Source organism: Amblyomma mixtum, chromosome 2 (genome assembly GCF_055824585.1).
Source record: "Amblyomma mixtum isolate Tamu chromosome 2, ASM5582458v1, whole genome shotgun sequence".
Lineage (NCBI taxonomy): Eukaryota > Metazoa > Arthropoda > Arachnida > Ixodida > Ixodidae > Amblyomma > Amblyomma mixtum.
The window spans coordinates 87,706,999-87,728,472 of record NC_143013.1 but is presented as its reverse complement, the minus strand read 5'-3'; the positions used below and the strand labels follow the sequence as shown (position 1 = coordinate 87,728,472).

At 49.9% G+C, this 21,474-nt stretch overlaps 1 protein-coding gene across 1 annotated transcript in view; it reads right to left on the bottom strand.

The window, feature by feature from the left end:
• Nucleotides 1-794: 794 nt before the first annotated feature.
• LOC149360051 (sodium-coupled monocarboxylate transporter 2-like) overlaps nucleotides 795-21,474 on the bottom strand; it is a 58,193-nt gene continuing 37,513 nt past the window's right edge. The window contains exons 10-15 of the mRNA XM_089572153.1: nucleotides 9,940-10,007; nucleotides 9,335-9,421; nucleotides 8,806-8,978; nucleotides 6,626-6,729; nucleotides 1,557-1,657; nucleotides 795-938 (exon numbers count right to left, since the gene is read on the bottom strand). Coding sequence (XP_089428279.1) covers nucleotides 831-938; nucleotides 1,557-1,657; nucleotides 6,626-6,729; nucleotides 8,806-8,978; nucleotides 9,335-9,421; nucleotides 9,940-10,007 — 641 coding nt within the window. The 3' untranslated portion in view covers nucleotides 795-830. The remainder of the gene's footprint in view (nucleotides 939-1,556; nucleotides 1,658-6,625; nucleotides 6,730-8,805; nucleotides 8,979-9,334; nucleotides 9,422-9,939; nucleotides 10,008-21,474) is intronic.

The following is a 21,474-nucleotide window of genomic DNA, read 5'->3' as shown; positions in this document are numbered from 1 at the left end:
TTTCAGGAACGTGGGATTGTAGGCTTTCCCGAATAGACTTAAGCTCATCTGAGGTCACCTTTTGGTCTTCAGGAATAGCTTCCAGCTGCTCAAAAACCGAAGGATAGGGGTCGGGGTTCATATTGATATTCCCGCTCAACAGAAGTATAGTAAAACATAATGAATCAAAACAACTCGCGACACATTCACACAACATCCTTGGACAAAGCAACACAATCAGACACAAGGTATCCCTTTTAAAGTAGAGACTACTAGGTTTTCTACTAACCTGCGCAAAAAAGACGATCCGGGTTAGGCACGCCTGCATCCTTTCGCTTATCCCTTGCCCAGTGACGAAAACAACTTGATACAGAAAATCCCAGTGACGGCAAAAATAGAGTGACGTCATCAAGCGGCCTGATGACGCATACAGCACGCTGAGCACCGCCACTTTAGGCAATCCTATACGTGTCGCTCGTCTATATGTACTCGCCGCTGGCCGGCCTCAATGTGGCACCAGTTTTTCAGACATTCGTGTCAAAATGGTGGCGCTGCCGTCTGTCGTACAGCGTTCCGAGCGGTGCCATACGATTTCTTCTCCCATATATCTTATATGTGCTAGACAAGCTGAAGGATAGCTTGTAAGAATGACTCGAACTGATGAAATCTTCAATTGTATACCTTCCTAGAATTTCGTATCAAAATTGTGATGTAGTCGTTCGCCGTGCAGCTTTCCGGGTGTTTTCATACGCTCGTGTCTATGTCAGAAAGGCATTGTCAGTATAAGGGGAAATGCTAGGCTAAATCCCGGAAAATATATTTCTGCTGAGTTGAATTTATTTCCTAAATGCTCACATTTCTACGCCCGTTTCATTAAATATCGTTCTTGTTTTGGGCACGCCCTCTTTGCACAAAAGTGCCGTGGTCGCTGGATGGCATTGTCGCCCATTCTGAGGCGTCTGCAAGAGAAAGAGAAAGGTGTCGGGAAAACAGCCACAGCTGCTGCTTCTGCCATTCAGCCTGAGGACATCATCATCATCATCATCAACCACAGCACGCATAAGACAGTATCCTTCTATGCATCCAAATCTCAAAAAATGAAAACTAGGCAATTCACTGCTGGCTTACTGTTTCTAAAATGTGCACACTTGCATAGCTGCCTGTGATTTTAAGGGGAGTAAGTTCTGCCTAAAACATAATACCAGCAAAAACGAAACGAGTAGCAGCGCTGAGTAAAAGGGCTAACTTTTTTCTGGCTAATTTTCTGAGAAACTTTATTACATTTGGTTCTTTCTTATGAATGGCGAATTCAATTATACTGTTCTACTTTACAAATTGAAGACCAGTCAGCTGTTTCTCGAGGAATTTTCTAAAAATCCCTAAATTTGGCTACGCTTATAACTGCGGTGCTCGTTACAGCACCAGAAAGATGGAGTACGCGACAGGAACATAAACACGTAAGAAAGGTATTAAAGAACAATGGTTTACACTGAATAAACAAAGCATTCGCACTTTCGGATCGTATATGCATCCGAACCATGACTATTGGTTCGGTGGGAAGAGAAAATTCTACGCACCTGTCCTACTTCTTCGCTTGACATAACGCCTAGCTTCCTCCATAGCGTAACAAGCGAACCATTCAGATGGTTAGCGCTCGCTTGGGGCTTCCTGTGCTCTCCTGCGAGGCGACCAAGTTTCCAAGCTTGTAAATTTGCGAGTATATTAGCAAAACCTTTCTGAAGCTAATTGCCAGTGCCAGCGACAACATTTGCTATCGCTACTAATTTAAGGTGTAGACTGAGTTGTACACTACTTTGAGGTAATAAAAGTTTTTTCTGAGCAGAACGCATTGATTTGATGGTACGTAAATTATACTCGCTATGTTACCACCAAATTTTAAAGAACGATTCATAGCACCAATCGAAAAGTCTTAGTACTCTGTCGACAATTCTTACAGCGGGCTCCTTCACAGGAGCAACGTTGACGTTAGTATGCAGGATGTTTAATTTAAGTCATTCAATAATTTTTAAAAATAGCCTCCTTTGAGTTAAAAGAGTGTTTTTTTTCGGCATAGCATTGCCAGCGGTATAGTACATCAAATGCAAGATAAAACTTGCTAAATAGCAGGCTGGCTAACCATACTGAACAGTGAATTTTTACCTTTACTCTTAGGCTCCTGTTAAGCGGCTCGCCAGGCGCGTAGCGCATTGTAAGCAATGTCTATATAAGTTTTTAGAACTTCGATAACACGGATAACCACGGCGCTGTGGCCCCCCAAAATTTTGGCTATTTCGAACAGTTACGTGTACTGAGAGGTTTGCTTTGCCTCCAAGCTTCTCGAGTGATTTGTAGACAAAGGCTACGCTTTACGTTCTTCAAGCATGTATTATGACCAACGAACCGGCTTCGAAGCAAACTTTTTTCCATGCTAACAGACGGGCGTTAGGCAGCACGGGATTTTTACTACACAGAGCATTGCAGAACAGCTCTGCCGCAAATCATATCTTACGGGGAGTGTTTCAACCCGGGGCGAAAGGAGAGTAGTTCTCTTCGTTGCTAGGCGAGTAAAACAAATAAATAGCCTTCGCCAACTTCGTTACGGTTGTCACTGGCAACGACAAAGCAAAATATATGGTGCATCCATAGGTTAAGCACCACGGGTGGTTCAAACCACGTGCACTAGGCATTGCGATAGATCAGCAGTGGATTTCACGTTTGCACCGGTCTTCATGGCGATTTCATGAGCTCTGTTTCGGTTTTGTTCTGCGGAAAAGAGCCGATTTCGTGCGATATCAGATTTAACGTTAATCTTAATGAGGAAAAAAATAATTTCACCAGTGTGTTCATCCCAAAGGCAAGCTTGTTCTGCTGAGTCATGCTCTAGTGCACCAAAAGACTGCGGCGCCTAGTTACGAGCAAAAATTTTGTCAGCATAGTCACGTAAGCCAGTAGTCTATAATGTCTGAAGGTGTGATGGGTGTATTTTCCTTCCGTTGGTAACAGTGGTAACGGCGGCTTCGGTGGTAGCGATGGTAACAGTACCAAGCGAGTCGGTCATGTGGCAACGCCACAATAAATTCTTTCCTGTAAACCCCTGTGCCGTAAACTTTTTCGGCCGATAGTATTTGCAAGAATTTTACCGAATGTCACACAATCCTAGTAACAACACAAAGATGGTTGATTGGTTTATGAAGTTGAACGTCCCAAAGCGACTGAGGCTATGAGAGACGCTGTAGTGAAGATCTCCGGATATTTCGACCACCTGGGGATCTTTAACGTGCACTGACATCAAACAGTACATGGGCCTCTAGAATTTCGCCTCCACAGAAATTCAACCACCGTTGCCGAATTTCTGTGGAGGCGAAATTCTAGAAGCCCGTGTACTGTGCGATGTCAGTGCACATTAAAGAACCCCAGGTGGTCGAAATATCCGGAGATCTTCATTACAGCGTCTCTCATAGCCTGAGTCGCTTTGGGACGTTAAAACCCATAAACCAACCAACCATCTTTGTGTTGTTACTAGGATTATATGACATTCGGTGAATTGCTAGCAAAACATCACAAGGAACCGAACGGCATTCCAGGGCACGCAAACCTCAGACGCAGGTAAGTGGATGCGTGACGCGACTGGCACTGCGTGTGACCCACCACAGTTCTTATCATCATGCTGCATACCGAGTCCTAATTCTCTACGTGTACAAATAATAACCCTGCTAATAATGCGAGTCAACGGTGAGCATAGCTGATGTCACATCGTTGTAAGACACGTTAACGCCCAAGGCGGTTTGGAAGGCTCCCAAGAACGTCCGGGACCGAGTCCGACGGTGGCGAACTTCGTCCTTTTTTGCTTAATGTCCTCACGTCGTCGTCTTCAGTAGCGCTAGCGTCATTAGCCCCCCCCCCCCCCCCCCCCCCCCCCCGTTCGAAAAGCATCGTCCCGATGCTAAAAGGAAACCAGCGTCAGAGGGGAGTGTCACGGTGTCCTTGCGTGATACGGTTTCAGGCGAACGAGGACAACCTCGGGGCGCGCGTCGCGTCGTGAGCGTGGGGTTTCATCAGGAATGACTTCATAGTTGAGATCGCCGATGCGCCGACGGGAGGGCATCTGTGGTGTCAATGGCATTCTCTGCCGAAAACTGGACGGACTGGGATTGCAGGTCGATGATGGCTCCGTTGTCCGTTAGGAAGTCCATACCCACGAGAACATCAGGAGAGCAATCAGCGAGGACAACAAACTTTGCAGGGAAAGTCTGCCCTTGCACCGTTACCCTAGCCGTGCACATTCCTATCGGCGTAATCAAATGTCCCCCAGCGGTACGTAACTGCGGGCCGTCCCAAGCTGTCATAACCTTTTTGAGCACAGCGGCGAATTGTCTACTGAGCACAGAATAATCGGCACCAGTGTCAACTAAAGCAGTTACGGCTGTGCCGTCTACTGAAACGTCTAAATCGGCCGGTGGTGGCGTCTTGCGGTACAGTCGAGGAGTCCGATCGCGGCTTTGGTGCGTCGAAGGGATGCGGCGTCGAGGAGAAGCGTCGTGGTTACGAAGAAGTGCGGCGGGTTGTCGGCTTGTCTTCACATGCTGTCGTTCGTCGGTCGTCGAGGACGGTGTGTTGCACGGCATTCGCGATGTGTCTGGCGGCTTTGGAGGGTCTTGTTCTTGTCGTCGAGCAGCCGCACCTCCAGAGGCTGCCGCGTCTAGTTTCCCCTACGGGGACTTCTATACTGGGCCTGGTCGCTCGGTCCCGGAGAACGGTAGCGGCGTGGAGATGATGATCGCGAAATGCGACGCTGGCCGGAGTCCGCATGGGAGATGTAATCTGCGATCTCCCTTGGTCGCTCTCCAGGCAGCGGACGGGGAGCACCGAGGGGGAACCCTCGAAGACCCATCTCCTTGTATGTACAGCGGCGCCACATGTGCCCAGGTACCCCGCACAACGGTCGATGGTCCGGGGTTCTCCAGACGTCAGTTCTGCGAGGCCTAGGTCGCTGGACGATGTTCGACTGGGAAGGTGGAAGCTGAGGAGCGGCTGGCGTAGCTGCTTCATATCGTTGGGTCGAGGCCGGAAGGTAACGGCTTGCGGCGGCAGCAGCATAACTCAATGTTTGTGTCGGCGGTGGAGTGGCTGCCGGAAGCTGCGACGTACCTAATGCTTGTTCGACCTCCTCGCGAATGACATCTGTAAATGACGCAACCTGCGGCTGAACAGGGGTCTGCTGCAAAGCCTTCGCCACCTCTTCTCTTACAATGGCTCGAATGACCGCACGCAGTGATTCTGCTGAGGTCATGGAGGTTCCCTCAGTACGGGTGCAGAGCATCGATACGTTAGTGCGCTCGTACTGCCGTGCCCGCATGTCGAGTGATTTCTCAATGTACATTGCTTCCTTGACGAAGTCGTTCACTGTTTGCGGGAGGATTCCGAACCAGGCCTGCGAAAAGCTGCTCCTTTACACCCTTCTTCAGCAATCGCACCTTGTTTTCCTCCGGCATGCTTGGGTCTGCTTGACGGAAGAGGCGTGTCATCTCTTCCACGTACACCATTACACTCTCGTTCGGAATTTGGATGCGATTCTGCAGAAGAAGGTCGGCCTTCTCCTTGCGAAACGTACTGGTGAACGCCTGGAGAAATTCTGCTTTGAATGTCTCCCATGTTTGGAGGCAAGATTCATGGTTTACGTGCCATGTCCTTGCAGAGTCTTCCTGAGCAAAATAGACATGGCGCATCTTTGAGTCCCCGTCCCAAGAATTGAATGTGGCCACCCGGTCGAACTGGTCCAGCCAGTCCTCGGCGTTCTCATGAGGTAGGCCGTGGAAACGCGGCGGATCTCGTTGGTGGTGGAGAAGGACTGGCGCAGTTGATGCTGGAGGAGTCATTGCAGCAGCGCCGGTACTCCTTGTTGACTTGTGGTCGTTGAGCAGCCCGAACTCGGGAGAGAGGCCTTGTAGTCGGCGGCTGCCCTGGTGAACGGGCGTGTCTACCGGGGGGGGGGGGGGGGGGGGGGGGGGGTCGACCTCTGCTGGAATCGCGGCTTGATGGGGGCGTCCGGTACATGAAAGATGTACCCAGCAGCTCCACCAGATGTCACGTCGGTGTAAGACGCGCTAACGCTCAAGGCGGTTTGGAAGGCTCCCAAGAACGTCCGGGGCCGAGTCCGACGGTGGCGAACTTCGTCCTTTCTTGCTTAATGTCCTCACGTCGTCGTCTTCAGTAGCGCTAGCGTCAATATAGCACTGAGAATAATAAAACCTATGCAGTGCGCGCTTAGGCAGGTTTAGCCACGGTTAAACCCAAAGGTTGAGCGTAGATTATTGGCAATGGCCCGGGTCAAATTTTGAGGTTGCCCTCGTATCGGGCACGCTCAATTATGGTTGGTCATTGATTTTGGTCCAAATCGGCCCAGGTCAATCTGTCAATATCAGTCAGTTGCTATGGTGTGCTTCTCAAGGTTAAACCAAGGCCAAATCAAGCATGGAATGCGAATTTTACGTTGTGTAGTGCAACCGATCTGAAACCTGTACAGTGTGCATTTATGTCTTTTATTTCACTTGGACAATTTTTTAAGCTTCCTAAATAAATATGGCAAAACTGTGCATAAGATGAGAACGCTTGCAAAGGGAAGACAAACTACGATTTCAGTACTCACTTGTAGCGAAACTGATGATGATTCCAAGAACAACTGTACCACAGGTACTAATCAAGCAGCTCCAAAAAGATGACAACTGCAGAAACGCAGGGCGTTCCTGCTCTCTGAAGGAAGAAAAAAAGGGGGACACGCCATATAGAATGCGACACGGCATTTCAGATACAGAAGTAGGGTTTTATTTCTGTCTTTTCAGATTTCCTTTTAATATGTGCCTTTTAATTGCGTCTTTCCCATTTCAAATCACGCAAGGGGCGCTATTGCTATGCGCCTCTTCCATTCTCTTTCCTTCTGGTTGTCCTCCGTTCTCTCCGACGCGATTGCTAGTTTCTGTCTCACCCACTGGGGCTCAATTGTAGCACGCTTCCTCTTTTCCCTTCCTGCTATCCCCCTCGCCTTTGATTCTCACATTCCTTTGCTCAGCCCTCCGCCCACAAAAATCTCCAGTGACGACACCAACAAGAATAGCGTTGGCGGAAATAAGAGCTGTTCTGTTCACGCAACCAAGACACCAGATATTTGCGTGTTTTCCCATTAGCACATTGTGAACGTGAAATCTTGTGCATTGACGTTAAGCTTTTTTTGTGCGCACTACAAACTTAGTTTTCAGTCAGAATTTCCTCTTTTTATGCAATTACAGTTCCACAACAATGAACCTAAACCAGCTGTCACCTTTGTTTGGAACCTACTTCACAACGCCGGCACACTTCTGCAGATGAGGCGACGGCAAATTCTAAACGTACTGTCAAGCCGGAATGAAACACGAACACGCATATGCCATACTTCTCTACTTTGCAGCGAGATATGCTTAGATGTGGTTTATTAATGTGTACCTCGGTACACCTTTAGGCCAGAAACACGAAGTAGGCTACTTGGACGCTGCTGCATAAAGAAGACGGGTAAAAAATGGCCGACGATTCACGACTATTTAGCGTGTTAAGTCAAATCCGAAGAAGGTGCGCTAGCACTCGTGATTCTCTTCGGGTTTGGTGTGAGGCTCCATTTTGAAGGTTGTGGGGGCGCCTTCGTCCCCTGCGTTCGCTTTCCCGCAACGCACTACATTCCTGTGGTTATCTTCCCGGCAACGCACTCCCCTTAGTTGTGTTTAACTAACAGGGGAGGGCGCTCGCGTCGCAGCGACACCAGCGCCACGGACGGCGTTTTATCACGGACGGATTTATCTCCCCAATTCAACCCCACAAGGTCGAGGTGGCTGTACACAAGAGATTGGCAAAAACGGACTTAAGCTAGGCCTTAAAGCTGTCACGCGAAAGCGTTATTGGCAGTCCGGCAGTCACGAAGACAGCAAATAGAGCTTCCAAAACAAATTTTTCATTGGGTTGACCCGCGCCCAAAAAGAAGTGATTGATTCGGCGGCGGAGTTAGCAAGAAGCGTGCTGGGCGGTCGTCGAAAACAATACCTGCCGCTTTCGACCAGGCACAATTTAAAGTTAGCAAGGAACCATCGAGATGAGGCGCCAAAGCAACTACAATAATCTGTAACAATGTGGAAGCAGACGCTGGTGGCTGGGGTCTCTAGAAATAAGTCTCGTAGCATCACACGTCACAAACAAAATGATCAAGCCGAGTGCCGGCGGCTTTGAAGGGGAACGAACCAACACTACTTACATTCGTGGCTATATGTAAAATTGTTCATTTGACACTTTACATTTACAGACCGACACGAACGTTTCGCGTTTCATTCCGGCCTTACTGTACATTTTGAAGGGCTTTTTCTATTGGAGGTCTAGTACCTTACAACGAAATACGCCACCGCTGAGGCGGCGGAAGGGCTGCAGCTTGCGACCACAAAGTACTATTTCGTGGAAACCATCCCGCTCACGGCAGCCAAACTTATATGGAAGGGGAGGACAAAACACACCCACATATTAAGACCTAGGCTCAAGTTAAAGGATTTCAGTAGAGTTAAAGCAAAATCGATTTCTTCCTTTCACTCTCATAGCATAAGCTCTTGGTTTGCTGAGAAATACTGTTTTAAGGGCGATTTGCTCCTTTAAAAAAGAGGTCAAGTGAAAGAAATCAATGGGGATCGGTACTTTTCCCCCGCTGGGTACAGTCGGCATTAACAGAAAGCCCATTTTCAGTTGAAACCGAATAATTATAGTTTGGACACGCCGTTCATGCAACAGATACAAAAACAGTCGCAACGTGCGCTACTGTACCCGTTGACAGATGTCACGAACGTAATGTTCGGTGTGCGCTCCCAATAAGTGATGTTTTCTTGACAGTAGTCCAATGTCACTGGCATGTGCGGTGGTTTGATGCCGCTTTGAATCTTCAGCCACGTGAAAACCAGCTGAAGGACGAACATCAGCAACGTGGAGATGCCCGCTCCCTGCAAAATAGAAAAACATAACACAAAAACATGCTGCCACGTCGACTCTAATATTCATCTTTCGCGCGTGAGGAGTTTTTATTTCAGGAAAGTAGGAAAAATATTTCATGCGCTGCGAAGCGTCATTGAAAAGTAGTTCATGCATTTTGCGGTACGCTGCCTGTGCTGTGTCAAAAAATGCCTTCCCATGCTTTTGTAAGCACGAGCGTTTCAGTCGAGTTCATTATTCTTCACAGACATAACCGCCAACACCATCGTAAGCTACCCGCTAAAACTTTCTAATGCTTCGAATGCACGAAGGTGACCCCAAATAAAAAAAAAAATCAGGGCGATATGTGTCGACCCGCCTACCGGACCTTGGAGTGGACGAAGGGGAAAGCGACCGCCAGTATCAGAAGTCCGATGCTTGGACCGGTTGCAGCTGAATTTGCCATAATTATTGTCTGCAAGGAAGTAAAAAATAATTGTTGCCTAATGAATGAAGATCAGTCCTACTTAGAGTGCACCTTTATGCTGGTACAACCAAGCATTCTAGAGGTTTACAGATATACTAACATGAAATCGGCATTCGAGCTGGTATATTGGATGTGGTGAGGAAAAATCGAGCAACACATGCGGCTTAGTTGCATCCTTAATAAAGGTACCATCATCAGTAGACACAACTTGAATGCAAGAAACAGCTAATTTTGCCACTCTTGCTTGCTTCATACCTTTACCTTATGGAGAAAAGACGCTATTCTTTGGACATTTTCATTTCCATTCTTTGGACTTCAATTTTACTCGGTACTACTACTCGGCATGCAGAAATTGACGATATATATATAGTTTGAAGGAACGAAGAATCTGTAGATCTAATACCAAATGAATAAAAATGCATCTCCTCTAATTAGCTTTTCTACAAACCATATATTCAAAAGCTTCGCTCGCGCAAGGTCAATGTACAAGTGAAACGTGCACTCACCCTAGTAACCGATCCCAGGTATACGCAAACGCAGCTGTAGAGAGTCATAACGACGCCAAGGGAAAAGGCTTGGATTCATGGAAATGAAGATGACAGAATAATAAGATTGCAGAAATATCAAACAAACCAAACATTTTGGCCGTTTATCGCAATTTCAGAGAAAAGACATGCAGTGAATCCATCTTACGCATTTTTACTTTGAAGAACCATTAGTTTTTTCAGTCAAGACTGCGACTCAGGCTTCAAATTATCAATAGATAATCTTTGAACTGAAATTTCGCTTCTGCACCAGCTTCAAAACTGTCGCAGTATATCCCCAGCTTTCGAAGTTCTATAAGTACTGCATCTGGAAGCTCGTATAAAAAATACAAAATAATATTGTAGTGTGCCAACTATGACAGGTTCCGCTACCGCCATGCGCCGACACTACGCTGCGCCTGACGACGACGAAGTTCCCCCGCTCTCTTGGTGCTGGCTACACCAAGAGAGCCCTCGGTGTCTGAGCTGTCTTCTGGTCGGTTGTGCTCTCCTCCCCGTTGGAGCTGCTTCTACCACGGACTGCCTCTGCGTCTTCTGGCCGTCTTCAAATTTTGGTGAGGCCGTTCCGCGAGTGGGGGATTTGGCCAGGTTTTTCCCCCCCTTTGGATGTAGGTTCGAAGGCTTTGCAGGTTTTCCGTCATGGCTATGTCTTCCCCGGGCTCAGGTCCGGTAACCTGGTTCGCCAGTTTACCGGCTGAAAATCTGCCGTTACCATCTTTTAGTCAAAACGGTATAAAGCTAATCCCTGTGGCGCTGGTCCCTGTAGGAGATGGAGTAATTAAAATAAAAAACTCTCGATTGATCCAGGAGCAGCTGAAGGCAGCCACCAGCCACTATCTTGAGATTTCGGAGGTGCGACCATTTGGCAAGAGAGGAATTCTATGCAAATCGGCTCACTTGGATTGCGTTGCTGATTTGCTGCAGTGCACCTCTTTCGCCTCACTACCGGTGAAGGTATTCATTCCAGAGCAGCTAGCCTGCGTAAAAGGAATTATACGCGGTGTGGATCCTTCCGCTACACCAGCGGAAATTCTTGCAGACTTTCATGACGCCGGTGTTGGCATCCTTTCAGTTTACCGCTGCAGCAGAGAGGCTGGAGGCTCTCGAACACCAACGGAGTCGGTTATTGCCACATTTGCAGGGTACTCTTGTCCGTCCGAGATCAAAGTTTGGCCTATTGTGTACCGTGTAGACCCACTGCAGCCCCGTCCTTTACAGTGTAAGAATTGCTGGCGGTTCGGTCACAGTGCCAAATCTTGCAAGTCCGCAACGCGCTGTCGCGTTTGTGGCGGTGATCATGCACACGATATTTGCACTTCTGAGTCGCTTAGCTGCTGTCTTTGCCACTCTGATCACACAGCTGACGACCCCACCTGCCCCAAGCGTGCCGATGAGCAGAACGTCTTGGACATTATTCAGCGTGACAGGTGCTCGCGCGCTGATGCATACGCCCGCCTTGACAGACGGCAGTGCTCATACGCAAGTATTGCCCGCACGTCCACTGCTGATGTGGAGGCAGCCTTAACTAAGTCCGTTGTTGCTGCGGTGGAAAAGGCTGTTGCTGGCGTACTTGACCGCATGATCAGTACGTTCAGTGACGCCTTGTCCCAGGTCATTTCCGCGCAGGCTGCTTCATCGGCTTTAAGTAACCTCAACTCGTCTACCTGTCCTTCCTCCTCTGCCACTGCTGCTATTCAGCCCACCACCCCTTCTACCTCCACGTCCGTGGATGTAAATGACTTTGACCAAGTCCCCCTCTCTAACGCTTGTGAGTCAGATGTTGAAATGACTACTCCATCTCAGAAGCGTCGTGCTTCCTCTTCTCCATCGAAATCTGACCATCATGGTAAGACTAAGAAAAGTTCGCCTGGAATTTCAAAGAAAACAGATGTGTTGAAAGAGGCTGTTGCGGCTACGTTTTTAAAGCAATAATCATGGCGGGAATATCTGTTCTGCAGTGGAATTGTCGCTCTATATCATCTTCTTTCCCCGATTTACAGCAGCTTATACTAAAACATAGTCCAGACATTATTTTAATACAGGAGTCGTGGCTCAATCCTAATCGCCCATTTGCAATTAAAAATTTCTCCGTTTTTAGAAATGATCGCCCAAACGGCAGGGGTGGGGGCTTACTAACATTGATTTCAACGAAACTGTATCATCGAGATAAAGTGTCTCACAAAATTATGAGACCTGATTGTGAGATACTTGCCGTTGAAATCATTATTCCGCAGTGCGCCCCTGTTACGGTGGCAAATATCTACTTCCCCGCAGGAGTCCGTAGGACGGATGAGCTCGATGCGTTATTGCGCATCAGCAGACGAGTAGTTCTAGCTGGGGACTTCAATTCTCATCATGTAATTTGGGGTTTCAGATCAGACTTTAGCGGGAAATTACTTTGGTCTTGGATGTCAGCAAACGGCGTGTGCTGTTACAATAGTCGCGCCATAACTTACATGAGGGCTAATTCTCGATCAGCTATTGATTTAACGCTAGCAGTTAATGGTACAGCGGTATCTTCGTGGTGTACAGTTGACTGCGGTACGTCCAGTGACCACGCCCCAATCACTTTCACTATTGCGTGCAGTCCAGTCAGGGCGACTGGTTCGCCACAAAAATTTATAAATACTTCACTGTTCAAGAACCTCCTAGGTGAGGCCCTCTCGTCTGTTTCCCCCTCCGATAAATCTGACGGGGGCCCTCTGGTATTAAATTCAGTGTTAGACGCCTCTCGGCGAGCAGTCTTTACAGTCCGGTCAGGCGTTGTAAATAAGACTCCTTCCAGTTGGTGGAATGACGACTGCGAAAAAGCCTATCGACGAAGGAAAGCTGCATGGAAGAGTCTAACGCACAACCAGTGCCCAAAGAACTGGATAAATTACAAATTCTTTGCAGCCTCTTTTAAAAGAACAATATCTAAGGCTAAGGATGAGTACAATGCCAGCCTGAACACCTATCTGTCTAATCCTGTCAACCGGAAGTCTCTTTATAGGTTCATGGAACGTACTCATGTGCTGCCTTCTTCTCACATCTCTCAGTCCACAGTATTGCCACCTCGGGACGAAAAAGATATACTAGAGTCCATAGCTCAAGGCCTTGCTGTGCGTTTTCGAGCTCGCACTACCTTTCCATCAACTCCGTTTCATTTGGGTGGAGACTTCACTAAGGTTACTGTATCGGATTTAGCGTCCGTAGTTAATTGCCTGCAATCTGCTGCCCCTGGGATTGACGGAGTAACTGTTGGCATGCTTAAAATCCTAATGCAAGATTTTGCCCCGTACCTCTTGCAGATTGTGAACTGGTCTTTGGAAAAAGCCTGGATTCCACAAAATTGGAAAACAGCGAAAATTATTCTACTGCTGAAAGAGCAGGGGAAGGGTTTTGATCTCGACAATATTCGGCCGATTGCTCTCACATCAAATTTGGTTAAGCTTGTAGAGCGGGTAGTCTTCAGCCGCCTCACGAGTCATATTCTGAGTCTTCAAGGTTTTAGCGAGGCTCAGATTGGCTTTCGCCGGGGGTGTTCGATTTGGACCGCGCACATAGACTTGGAGAGTCGTATTAAGGTTGCTATGAGGCAAAATGAGGTATCAGCTCTGGTTACTTTAGATATTGCAAAGGCTTACGACAGCGTTGAACACAGCATTTTGCTTCATAAACTGGCTAATGTACAACCTCCTTTGTACATATTTGCGTGGATAGGAGAGTTCTTAAAGAATAGAGAGTTCTTTTGTTCTAAGGGTCCGTTAACTTCTACAACATACGCCCAGTCTAGAGGTGTCCCACAAGGCTCCGTTCTTTCACCGTTATTGTTTAACATACTAATGCGTGATATCCCTATTCACCCTGCCGTCAAAGTTTATGTGTATGCGGATGATATTGCTTTTTTCGCTTCTGCCAAAGACATTCATATCCTGTACCAATTACTGCAAGAGTATTTAAATGCTCTGGAAGTTTGGCTAGACAGCATAAAGTTAACTTTAAATGTGAACAAGTGTGCCGTCCTTGTTTTCCCACAAGCAACCCCTCTTTACATCTCTCTGTCGTATCACTCTATCCTCATCCCGCAAGTTGATTCAACAAAATACTTGGGTATAATATATGACCCGCATTTAGACTGGCGGCCACACATTAGAAGCATTGCGCTTAAGGGTGAGCGTGCCCTCGGCCGGTTGGTGAGGATCAGCAACAAAAAATTCGGTATGCGACGAGACACTCTCCTACTTCTTTATAAGACCTATGTACGGCCAATCCTTGAATTCGGCTCCGTTCTCTTTTCTGGGTGCCCAAAGTACAAGCGTGAACCCCTGTTTGTTATGGAGCGACGCGCTCTGCGCCTTTGCTTAGGTCTGCCTAAATCAGTAGCTAATGCTGTGTTGTACTTGGAGGCGCGGATACCTGATTTCAATTCCCGGTTTGAGCTTATCACTGTGCGGACATTTTTAAGGTCTTTGGAGCCTGTTCCTGGATTGGCTAACCCTATATTTACAACGAACCCAACTCTCTTCTTTGGTACTCCCTGGCCTCGGTATAAGCTCCCTCAGGTGGTGTTCACTAACTCCCTGCTGTCAAATATTTCTGTATCAGTGAGATCTTTAGTACTGGTCAACCACAGGCGGGCTGACACGGCGGTCTTCTTTGACAACACCCTCCCAAGGAATGCTAAGAACCTGCCCGCCAATATGTTAAATGGGCTCATAGAGGAGTACCTAGACAATTTTCCTAACCATATTGCCGTCTATACAGATGCCTCCCAGCAAAATGAAAAGGCCGCTATTGGTATTTACTCAAGGGCTCTTGATTGGAGCTACTCATTTCGGGCCCCTGACTATACCCCTATTTTTGTAGCTGAGTTTCTGGCCATTGAGTTGGCCTTAATAAGGATTCCCTGCAGTATCACTCGGGTTATTATACTCTCAGACAACCTTTCTGTTTTGGCAGCGCTCGAAACCTCGAGTGATACTCCTATGAGCCGTTGCCTTCAATTTTTTATTCCTCCACATGTTTCAGAAGTTCGCTTTCACTGGGTCCCTGGGCACTGTGGCATTGTTTCTAATGAGAGGGCTGATTTTTTAGCAAAGTCTGCCCTTGATGGTCCTATTGTCCCTTTCGTCCCAAATACTATTTTCTTGACTCTAGCACGCTTTCAGCGATTCCAGCGTTTCCACACCTTGCGCCATGAGCCTCTCCTCGCTGCAGCGGATTTTCAACACCTGGCATTTCCTTGGAGTGTGCGGATGTGCAGTTCGAGGCAATGTGAGGTGTCCATGACCCTTTTGCGCTGCAGGATACCGCGGCTAAATCTTTATTTATGCCGATCGGGGCTTTCGATATCCAACATTTGTGAGTCTTGTGGCGAAATTGAGTCTATAGAACATTTTTTCCTCTCCTGCCGGCGGCTCGCTGCTCTCCGTAGAATTTGCTTGGAGATCCCCCTCCCTCGGCTTGGGCTTCCTCTATCTATTCCGATTCTCTTATCCTTCGGGGCAAGCGCCAAGGGATATGCCCTGAAACCAGTGTTCGATTCTATTCACAATTACATAATTTCATCTGGTAGATTCCTCTGCTAGATAGTGAATTCACAACTTTTCTTTCTCAGTATTTTTTGTATTGTACAAATTCTAGCTCTGTGTCCCAAATTTTAGATTTAATTATACTCCATTCCCTGTACATGAGTGCGTTTGTATCCGCTATGCACCCTGGCCAATCCCCCGCCGTGGGTATGTGCCATTCAGCCCGAGGACATCATCATCATCATCATCACCCGTCTACGCTGCCAGACCCTGCACAGCGGTTCGGTCTCTTGACTCCGACACTTCAGCACGTCATTCGGGAGCAAGTGTCCGAAGCCCTGCCATCGGTTTCCTCTTCGCCTCCCGTCGCTGCGCCACTTACCTACGCCGAAGCCGTCAGGCGTCCCCGGCCAGAAACGTTCGTTTCGTACCAGCATCCACCGCAGTCGACACCATTTCGTCCTGCCCGGCCACCACCGCAACGTTTCCGTCCATGGCGGACACCGGACAACTTACCCATTTGTTATGCCTGTGGCATTCCTGGTCACGTGATGCGTCACTGCCGCCACCAAGTGTTGTCCCCTGCTGCCGATCCCGACCCTCGAGGTTACGCCTACGCCCCTCCCCAGCCTTTTCACCGCACTATGCCTTCTGAGACCACTGCTTCCTCCGATCTCAACCCGTCTATTCGCCGCCGTTCTCCATCTCCGCGTCGCCACTCGGTTTCCCCGATGCGCCGTCGTCCCTCTTCCCCTTCGGAAAACTAGTGCCCGCAGTTCCGGAGGCAATAACTGCGTGCTCGTCGCCAAGCTCAAGACCTCGACTTTCTCCGACAAATTTGATCGCGGTTTCTGTGGAGGGCACCGATGCTTTCGCGCTTGTTGACACCGGTGCTGCTGTATCTGTACTCAGTGAGAAATTGTGCCGCCAGTTACGAAAAGTGATGACTCCGCTATATGGTTTTATGCTTCGCGCCGCTAATTCGCAACTTATCGCGCCTTTGGGGGCATGTACAGCCCGAGTTACTATTCAGGACGTTCTGTATATTGTTGAATTCATCGTCTTCCCATCGCCGTCTCACGACGTCATCTTAGGCTGGGACTTTCTCTCCCAACATGACGCTGTCATCGACTGCACTCGTTCCGAAGTCGCCCTTCTTCCATTCGGCGACGACTCGGTGAACGCTTCCACTAACTTGTGCTCCAAGCTGACTGTGGCTGATGACGGCATGATCCCGCCGTGCTCTGCTGTGCTCGTCTCTGTTCATTGCGACTCTGCATCCAACGGCCCTGTCATCTTCATCCCGTCCGACTCCTTGGCTTCTCGCCACTGTCTACCCCTGCCATTCGCCGTGCTTACCGTCTCAGCCGGCTGCAGCGCCTTGCCCCTGACGAATCCATTCCTGTGCCCCTCCACTCTTCTTCGCGGTGAATGCTTGGGATATGTCCAGCCCTTCGCCTCCGTCGTCACCTGGGACCTTCCTGAGGAGACTCCTGCCGCCCGCAAGTGTCGTCACTTACTTCTTCCCCACCGTCTCCTGATCCCGCTCCCGAGGCCGTCTTCGCGGGCTCAATCGACGCGAATCTTTCGCCACCGGAGAAGACCCAGCTTGCGACCCTGCTAGATAAGTTTCGGTCATCGTTTGACTTCTCTCACCACCGTTTGGGCCGCACTTCAGCTGTTACCCATCGGATCGACACAGGCGCCCATTCGCCGTTGCGCCAACGCCCATATCGCGCCTCGGCCACCGAACGCCAGGTTATCGACACCCAGGTGAATGATATGCTGCAGCGTGGCGTCATACAACCATCACACAGTCCTTGGGCTTCCCCCGTCGTCCTTGTCACCAAGAAAGACGGCTCTATCCGCTTTTGCGTTGACTACCGGCGCCTCAACAAAATCACCCGAAAAGACGTCTATCCGCTGCCCCGCATTGACGACGCACTTGACTGCCTGCAGGGAGCTGAATTCTTTTCATCGTTAGATCTCCGTTCGGGGTATTGGCAAGTCCCGATGGCCGACGATGACCGCCCTAAGACAGCCTTTGTGACGCCTGACGGGCTGTATGAATTCAACGTCATGCCCTTCGGACTATGCAATGCCCCTGCCACTTTTGAGCGAATGATGGACACCATACTGCGCGGCCTGAAATGGAAAACCTGCTTATGTTACTTGGACGATATCGTTGTTTTCTCCCCAGATTTCCAGACGCACCTCGTTCGCGTAGAGCACGTTTTGAGATGCCTCGCGGCAGCCGGCCTTCAACTCAATTTAAAGAAATGTTGCTTTGCTGCTCGCCAGTTGACGATTTTGGGCCACGTCGTGTCAAAACAGGGTGTTCTTCCTGACCCAGCAAAGCTTCGTGCTGTCTCTGAGTTCCCGAAGTCCTCTACGATGAAGGAACTTCGCAGTTTCATCGGCTTATGTTCTTACTTCCGACGCTTTATCCGAAATTTCGCTTCTATCATCGCACCCCTGACTGGCCTTCTTCGTGGCAGTAGCGACTTATCAAGCTGGAGTCCTTCCTGTGACGAAGCGTTCACCACGTTGCGCCGTCTACTTACTTCTCCACCCGTACTGCGCCACTTTGACCCTGCTTCTCCAACTGAAATCCACACAGATGCCAGTGGCGTTGGTATCGGTGCTGTTCTTGCTCAACGGAAACCGGGGTGTGCGGAGTATGTTGTTGCATACGCGAGCCGCACCCTGACGAAGTCAGAGCAAAACTACTCCGTCACTGAAAAAGAGTGCTTGGCAATCGTTTGGGCAATCGGGAAATTTCGACCTTACGTATACGGCCGGCCTTTCGCGGTCGTCACGGACCATCATTCCCTATGTTGGCTGTCCTCCCTAAAAGACCCAAATGGCCGCCTCGCCCGATGGGCCTTACGCCTTCAGAAGTACAATACTCGTGTGATCTATCGCTCTGGCAGGAAGCATAACGTCGCCGACGCTTTGTCTCGTTCACCTCTAGCCAATGAATGTGCCTCTCCTCCCGCCATCGACTGCGCCCCCTTGTCATTGGACGATATGCCCAACGAGCAGTCCAAGGACCCGTGGATCACTTCTCTTGTACGTTATCTTTCAGACCGTTCTGTCGTGTCGGTACCGCGTGCAATCCGCCGTCAGGCTGCCCACTTCACTATTCATTATGGGATTTTGTACCGCCGAAATTATCTCCCTGATGGCCGCAAATGGCTCCTAGTGATCCCTGGACATTTACGCTCAGAAATATGCGCAGCCTTTCATAGCGAACCGCAAGCTGGTCACGGCGGTGCTTTCAAGACCTACAACCGGCTTCGCCTCCGCTATTACTGGCGCGGCATGTACAACTACGTTCGAAAATTCGTCCGTTCCTGCCCCGATTGCCAGCGCCGCAAGCTCGGTCATCATCATTCGACCGGCCCTCTGCAGCCTTTGCCTTGCCCATCCAGGCCATTTGACCGAGTTGGCATTGACCTGTATGGACCCCTTCCGTACACTGCTGCAGGAAACCGCTGGGTTATCGTCGCTGTAGACCACCTGACACGGTACGCTGAAACAGCCGCCCTCCCAGCTGCTACAGCGCGGGATGTTGCCACCTTCCTCTTGCACCATTTCATACTTCGGCACGGAGCACCGCGTGAACTGTTGAGCGACCGTGGGCGGGTGTTTCTGTCAGACGTCGTTTCATCTCTCCTGCAGCAATGCAACATTACTCGTTGTGTCTTCACTCCTACTTTGTCCTCGTTTTTGGCGCTAAACTTCATCATCAACATTACTCGCCGCACCACTACTGCCTATCATCCCCAGACGAACTGCTTGACTGAACGTTTCAATCGAACATTAGGTGACATGTTGTCAATGTGCGTGGCGGCCGACCATACTAACTGGGACGTCGTCCTCCCCTTCGTCACGTATGCCTACAACACCGCTACGCAGAGCACTACTGGTTTCTCACCATTCTTCCTTTTGTACGGCCGTGAACCATCCTCGCCGCTCGACACTATTCTTCCTTATCATCCTGATTCGTCAGAAACCACAACCGTATCTGAAGCCTCCAGACACGCTGAAGAGTGCCGCCAGCTCGCCCGGTCATTCACGTCCGACGACCAAGGGCGCCAGAAATACCGCTTGGACCACTCCCATGGCACCGACACTTTTCAGCCGCAATCCCTTGTTTGGCTCCGTGTGCCTTCTGCTGCACCAGCTCTCTCTAGCAAGTTGCTGCCGAACTACCAGGGACCCCACCGCGTCCTTGAGCGCACTTCTCCCGTTACTTACGTAGTTGAGCCCGTGACGCCATCACCCGATCTCCGACGACGTGGGCGCGAGACCGTCCACGTTTCGCGTTTGAAGCCGCACTACGACCCCTGCGTCGTGTTGACCCCCTAAATCGCCAGGATGGCTCTTTTTCCCCCGGGGCCAAATGTAAAGAGGAAGATCATCAGCAGTCAGAGCAGCAGAACCGAGGCGAGGCGCGAGACGAGAAGACGACGATCGGCAGCTGAAGCAGCAGAGCCAACGCGCGGCGCGAGACGAGAGCGTGAACTGTTCCGGGTCCGGACCTGTCCTTGCTCGCTCTAACCGGCCTTCACAACTGTCAATAAAGGCCGTTACATCCATGCTTCATCGCCTGCTCCTGTGTCTGCTTACGACTTGTCCTCGCTTGCCACTGCCGACATGTCAACCGAGCAGCAGAAAGACCCTTGGATCGCCACTCTTATTAACTTCCTTTAGAGTCCTTCGACTGATAATTCGTCCCGTTCTCTCTTACGTCAAGCCCGTCACTTTTCTATTCGGGACGGTCTCCTCTACCGTCGCAATTACCTGTTCGACGGACGCAAATGGCTCCTAGTGATCCCCCGCCATCTACGCACCGACATTTGCGCCGCTTTTCATGCGGACCCACAGTGTGCCCACGGCGGCGTGTTGAAAACCTACACGCGTCTGCGTCTTCGATTCTACTGGCGTGGCATGTACCGCTTTGTTCGCCACTTTGTGCGATCTTGCCCATCCTGTCAACGGCGTAAATGTCCGCCTCACACCTCGCCTGCACCACTGCAGCCGTTACCCTGCCCTGCCCGCCCGTTTGACCGCGTTGGCATAGACCTCTACGGCCCCCTCCCTCCCACTCCCGCTGGTAACCGCTGGATTATCGTGGCCGTGGATCATCTCACACGTTATGCTGAAACGTCTCCATTACCATCTGCCTCCGCCCGCGACGTGGCTTCCTTTCTTCTAAAGAACCTGATTCTTCGCCATGGTGCTCCTCAAGAACTGCTCAGCGACCGTGGACGCGTATTCCTGTCTGACGCTCTTGAGGCCCTCCTCAAGGAATGCCGCATTATCCATCGAACCGCTTCGTCTTACCACCCTCAGACCAACGGCCTGACCGAGCGTTTCAACCGAACCCTCAGTGACATGCTGTCCATGTACGTCGACGCCAACCACTCCAACTGGGACCAAGTTCTTCCCTTCGTCACCTACGCATATAACACTGCGACACAAACCACCACTGGATTCTCTCCCTTCTTTCTTCTGTACGGCCGCGAGCCCCCTTCCACGATGGATACTCTTCTTCGCTACCGACCCGACATTTCCGACTCCACGCCACTGTCCGACGCTGCCAGGTACGCCGAAGAATGCCGCCAGCTTGCTCGCTCGTTTACCACGCAGACCCAGTGGCAGCAAAAACATGACCGCGACACTTCCGCGGTCTCTACCTCCTACCCTGCCGACTCCCTTGTGTGGCTCTGGGTGCCTCCCACAACTCCCGGCCTTTCTCGGAAACTGCTGCATCGGTATCATGGTCCCTACCGGGTTCTCAAGCAAACATCTCCGGTCAATTATATTGTTGAGCCTGTTGCACCCGCTGCGGACTTGCATCGCCGTGGCCGCGAAACCGTCCACGTCGACCGACTGAAGCCGTACTACGACCCCTATGTTCTTCCTTCCCCTTAAGACGCCAGGATGGCTCCTTTTCACCCGGGGGAAACTGTAG